This window comes from Caenorhabditis remanei, chromosome IV (assembly GCF_010183535.1).
Source record: "Caenorhabditis remanei strain PX506 chromosome IV, whole genome shotgun sequence".
Lineage (NCBI taxonomy): Eukaryota > Metazoa > Nematoda > Chromadorea > Rhabditida > Rhabditidae > Caenorhabditis > Caenorhabditis remanei.
In genome coordinates this window covers 19,760,893-19,767,101 of record NC_071331.1, presented here as the reverse complement: position 1 = coordinate 19,767,101, position 6,209 = coordinate 19,760,893, and the positions used below count along the sequence as shown (strand labels likewise).

General features: G+C 34.6%; 1 protein-coding gene across 1 annotated transcript; it reads left to right on the top strand.

Moving 5' to 3' along the window:
- Nucleotides 1-582: 582 nt before the first annotated feature.
- GCK72_015299 (uncharacterized protein) lies at nt 583-810 on the top strand (the record flags this gene model as incomplete). Its single annotated transcript, XM_003091653.2, has 1 exon — nt 583-810. One exon carries the CDS (start codon nt 583-585, stop codon nt 808-810), a length of 228 nt encoding a protein of 75 aa, XP_003091701.2.
- Nucleotides 811-6,209: the final 5,399 nt, after the last annotated feature.

The window sequence follows — 6,209 nt, the reverse complement described above, 5'->3', positions numbered from 1 at the left end:
TTTGAGATTTAACGGGTGCAATACCAAAGTTTAAGAATAAACGGGTGTTTATAAAACATTTTTTCAGTAGTTTTCATTTTTTCTGTTCATTCACTGTTTCACCATTTATTGCTATTTTCTATCGTTTTACATACATACTTTTAATTATTTGGTCCCCAATCACTGATAAGTGTCTTCTAGCATCGCACGCGTAAAACTGATGATATATTATATTAGCCAGGCATTTTTGTCTATCTGATTGTGAAACATTTTCTGCTAACTTCCTGGAAGTGTCAATAAGACATGACTTACACATTCTCAGCAAATCCTAATCAAGTTTAGTCTGTCTTAACCGATCTCAACCGATCTGAACTGATCATAGCCTAGCTTAGTGGATCTCAGACTATCTCAGCCAATTTTAGGCGATCTAAACCATTCTAAACTAATATAGTACCACTTAACTATCACTACCCCATCCCAAACACTCTTACCTTCTAGCGACAAGGTGACCACCACCTACCAAAAGCAATACACCGACATCCATTCATCAAGAAGATCGTCAGGAACCACGTTCGTGTGCTCGTCTACTACGGTGACACCGACATGGCATGCAACTTCATGATGGGACAACAGTTCGTCGATCAGTTGGGACTCCGTAGAACATTGAAGAAGACTCCATGGAAGTTCGACAGACAAATCGCTGGATTCAAGACACTCTTCGATGGGCTCAGCTTCATTACTATCCACGGAGCCGGACATATGGCGCCACAATGGAGAGCATCACAGATGTATTACGCTGTTCAACAATTCTTGCTCAATCATCCACTTTAAGTTAATCTATGATAAAGGCGGCGTTATTTATTTTTTGATGATTAACACTCTTTGGTTATCTAATAAAGAATATGCTCGAATGAAAGGTGGCTAAACTCAGAGCTTAAAGGGGGCACCGGCATTCCAAAAATTGAGATTTTTAATAGGGCTCGACTCTGAATTTTCGGCAAAAGAAAAATGTCTTTCGGAGCCAGGTCCGAAAAATTAGCCAATGACGAGTTAGGACGCTTCAAACCCCCTTCAAACTAATTTCTACACTGGGAGATTTCAAATTCGCGCTTGCATCAGCCCGGATCATCATAGCCAGCATATCTTCAGTCTGAAAGTTTTTTTTAGCAGAACTTACCAATTTTGGAATCCAATGCCCGACAAACCCGTTTCCCTTGTATCCGAGTTGTCTATCATGGTTTCATCTATTGCATTGTCTTTGTCACTGAGTCCGGTCCTTGATTCCGTCATTCGTCGTTGCATCGGTTGATTTTTTGAAAAAAAGTGTTAGGGAATTAAATAGAAAAGGAAGAAAGTATCACGTTTCTTAATATTGAAATTTCAACACACTCTAGATCGGGAGGATTCAAACCCGCGTCTATCGTGAGAAAACCCACAGCCCGGATAAGTATAGACCTCTCGCAGCGTAACTGACCGTGTCTAACCGGAACCGACACAGATAAGAATGGTGGGGAAAGTCAGTAACATAGACAATATTCTCATAGGGCACTTACGGATTTTCAAATCTCAGCTTGCGTTCATCTCTCCTCGTTGGGACATCAATAGATTAGTCTTAATCACTGAAGTTTTCCATTTGCCGATGTGCAGGCCGTCTTTATCTCAGCCTGAGACGCGGTGCTGTAAGAAATATTCGAATTAAATATACATGATATAAAATAGTGCAGAAAAATGTAAGCAATTGAAAAAACAGGGAGAAGGACCTTCTTGTAGGCCGGAATAAGGGGAGTATGACTGAAGACTGGCCAACTAGCAGGTATGAGCAGGGGGCGGGACTTAACACAGAGAGATTTCCCAAGAAGATATGAGAATTCAAGACACTCTTTGATGGACTCAGCTTCATTACTATCCGCGGAGCCGGACATATGGCGCCACAATGGAGAGCCCCACAGATGTATTACGCTGCTCAACAATTCTTGCTCACTATCAATCATCCACTTTAAATCGTTAAATCGTTAAATCGATGATATGGAGGCGTTATTTATTTTTGATGATTTCCTGATAACATTTTTTGGTTATCTAATAAAAGGTGGATAAGCTCAGATCAAGTTACGTATGGTGAATGAGGACAATGGGAAACACCCCTACAAATCTATGTTTTTTAATTACAATATCTTTATGAAGTTATATCTCTATGAAATTATGATATACAAAAATAAATTATCCTATTTCTGAATATTTTTATGAAGTTCTGATATTTTCTAGATCGGGAGGATTCAAATCAGCGTCTACTGAAGTAAACCTCAGCCGGGGTAAGTATAGACCACTCGCAGCGTAACTTTTTGGAACAGATTTTTTGTAATATTTGTTGGTTTTTACACTGTCCATTCATTAAAATGCAACTTCATTTTATGGAACGTTAACTCTAAAATCATTTTTGTTAACCTAATTTTCTGAAACAGTGATTTTTTTATCCTTAAACTCGATTAGTCGTATAGCCCATCCGTTCTGAAGAACACTTTTTTGAAACATCATATTTTTCCAATTTTTGAATTTTAGGGAAATTGGGTCTCTGGGATTCGTAGCAACTCCTAAAATTTGTTAGAATTGAATCAACTTTCTGAAACAGTAAATTTGCAAAACTTTAAACTCGTCGAAATTGTTCTTCTGAAACAGTAATTCATTTTTTTAGGACACCCCGTGAAAATTATTCTATTTCGGTATTTCTTGAAAATGTTGAGTGTTTTACCGTTTCAAGTTTAACCAACTTTTAATAGTTTTTGGGTTAATTTTGTTTTATAAAAATATGTTTAACTGTCAATAGTCATTTTCTGTTCTGATTTGTATAAAATTTACAATTTACACACAAAAATTTAATTTTTCACTGTTTCAATCAAAATTTAGTAATTTTGAAAAGTCAACATTACTGTTCTAAGCAGTTACCCTTCACTGTTTCAAGTAAAATTTAACCAATTTCTGATAGTTTTTGATTCAATGTTGCCAAAATCAGTGGTTCATACATTACAATTTCTCACTTGGCGGTGTTTTTCAAAATTTTGATTTTTCAGTAAATAAAATTTGAATTTCTTACTGTTTCAAACAAAATTCAAGGGGTTTTGAACTATTTTTTCCAGATTGTGCGTTGGTTTTTAGAGCTAACAAGGGAATGACCCTGAGTGTCCCCCGAGTTTCTCAACGATGTTTTCACCAAAGATAGGTCTCACCGAGACTAGAACAACACTATATGTTTTAGGTGCAACAAACTTGTTTCCAGCGAATGGCAAACATTTTTCATTTTTTTCAAAATTTTTTGGTCGAGTCACTTTGAGACACTGTAACTTTGTTCATTTTGAAGTTTTTCATATAATTCAAAGTCTCATAAAAAGCTGAAGGTGTCAGCTACAAAAAAGCCAACAAGAACGTTTTACCGAAACTGAAACCTGAAAAGATACAAATCAAAACGTAAAAATTGACTGTACTCATGAAATCAGAAAGTGCCCATTTTCGAAAAAAAGGTCTCGCGGGACCATGTCTATTCGATTCCCCGTGTTGAGTGAGGTACACATACATGTACAAATATATGGCTCGCCTTTCATTTTGGAGACTTATTTTCAATTTTTCAACTTTCAAGTCGATTTCTACGTATCCCTATACGTTCGAGTTTTGAACTGAAAACGCAAAAACACAGTTCATGGCGGAATGTTGTTGAAACATGCTAAAACGCGGTTTTTGAGAACCAATATCATGTTCTGATAACTCTGTGATCGCAGATAAAACGAATTCAACCATTAATTTTTTACGATATTCGTGTATAGGGATACGTAGAAATCGACTTGAAAGTTGAAAAATTGAAAATAAGTCTCCAAAATGAAAGGCGAGCCATATATTTGTACATGTATGTGTACCTCACTCAACACGGGGAATCGAATAGACATGGTCCCCCGAGACCTTTTTTTCGAAAATGGGCACTTTCTGATTTCATGAGTACAGTCAATTTTTACGTTTTGATTTGTATCTTTTCAGGTTTCAGTTTCGGTAAAACGTTCTTGTTGGCTTTTTTGTAGCTGACACCTTCAGCTTTTTATGAGACTTTGAATTATATGAAAAACTTCAAAATGAACAAAGTTACAGTGTCTCAAAGTGACTCGACCAAAAAATTTTGAAAAAAATGAAAAATGTTTGCCATTCGCTGGAAACGAGTTTGTTGCACCTAAAACATATAGTGTTGTTCTAGTCTCGGTGAGACCTATCTTTGGTAAAAACATCGTTGAGAAACTCGGGGGACACTCAGGGTCATTCCCTTGTAAGATGAAATTTTTGTACTAAAAGTTCAAAATTTTCCACTGTTTCAAACTAATTTTGATAGTTTTTCGATAGTTCGCTCTGCAATTTATAACTAAAATCTTGTTTACTGTCTATAATAATATATTTATTTCATCGAAGGGTGGATACCACTTACACGTGAAAATGAATTGATTTTAAGAGTTACATGAAAGAGATGGTAATAAATACGGAAAGAAATAGATAACCGGGAATGGGAGCAAACGGGGAGTAGGACAGAAAGATAAACTATTATTTGGCTTCTGTACTGGTTTTCAGTGACTTTCTTTGTTTTTTTTTGGTAGGAAAGTTCAGATTTCTTACTGTTTCAAGTTGGATTTTTTTTGAAACGTTTTAATGTATTTTTTAGTAAAATTTGCATTGAAACAGGAAATTTGCACTATTTTTGACTTCTGAATAGTACTTGTTAGAAATTAGTATTTATACTGTTTCAAGTGGGGTTTTAAAATTTTCTATAGTTTTCAGCTTACAATTTGATCATGCTCCATGTAACCCTGTTACGTTTTAACCAAATTCAATCAGATTTTCTACACTTTTTGGGTGCTTTCAACCAGATGATCGGTCTCGAGTAGTAGAATGTCCTCTCTTCTCAAAATTCTTTTTTTCACTGCTTCAAACCGATTTTGATAGTTTTTCAGCAGGTTGCATTGCTATTTTATTGTCATCTAATAAACGATATTCTCCAAATTTTTCACTGTTTCAAGAATAATATTGATGTAATTTTTCACAATTACGCATGCTTCTATAAATAATTATAGTAAATTTTAGAATTATGTGAATTAATTGCTGTTTTTTGTGCATTTTTTCCGGTTTTCAGAACAAAAATTGTAATTATTCAATGTTTCACCTAATATTTATTTGTTACTTTATTTTTCATGTCATTTTTTGCTTCCAAACAGTTTTTTCATTGTTTCAACTAGAGTTCGACTGTTTATGGAGAGGAGACCACTCAGTTTTTTCAATCACCGTGGAATCATGGAACTGAAGATCGAGTTTTTGTCAACTTTTCTGATTTTTAGCTGCAGAAAAACATGTATTTTTCACAGTCTCATTTGTTCTGAACACAGTGTTAAAGTTATAGCAAGTGATGATTTCTAAAAAAATACTTTTTCAAAATTCAGGGTTTTTTTCAGACACAAGAATCTCGAATAGTTTCAAAAATTTTGTTGATGAATGACTAGTTGCAGAATTTTATGAATTCATGTTTCCAAATTCTTCTCTCGAAGGGTACTGTACCTTGGATCTTAATTTGAAAATGTACTATTTCAGAGTATCTTGACGTGATCGGAGTCTGAAATCCAGGAGATTATATTCAAGTGAAACGCGCATCGATTTGTGGGACACGCTGGGAAAAATATTTTTTCACTGTTTCAAAACCTTAATAATGATAATAATCCGCAGTACTCAGAGAGATTCAAATATTTACTGTTTCAAAATGTTTGTAACATAAATTCCAAAAAATATATCTATTAATATTCAATAAGAGATTCAATCGGAATATTTTAATTAAATTTGAAACAGAAAATTTTAACCAAGTTTAGTTTTTCGCTGTTTCAGCGAAAATCGTTTTTGTTTTTGCTTACGGAAATGCTTTAGTTTCTGGTGCTACGGGAGGTGTACGTCAAGAAAACTACTGTTTTAAATATTTTAGTCCTTGGAACATAATTTAATTTCAATAAACTGGAAATTTGTTTTATATTACTGTTTCAGACACAAAACCAAAACGGATGGGAATTTTTCGTTATGATGGAACTTCGGTAATATTCAAGAACAGTTGTAACTGCAACTAACTATGTTTGAAACAGTAAAAAGTCGATTTCGAAAATATTAATGTTTCATAGATGTCAATATATAGAAGTTTCTGAGATACCATAGTAACGCATATTTACAGT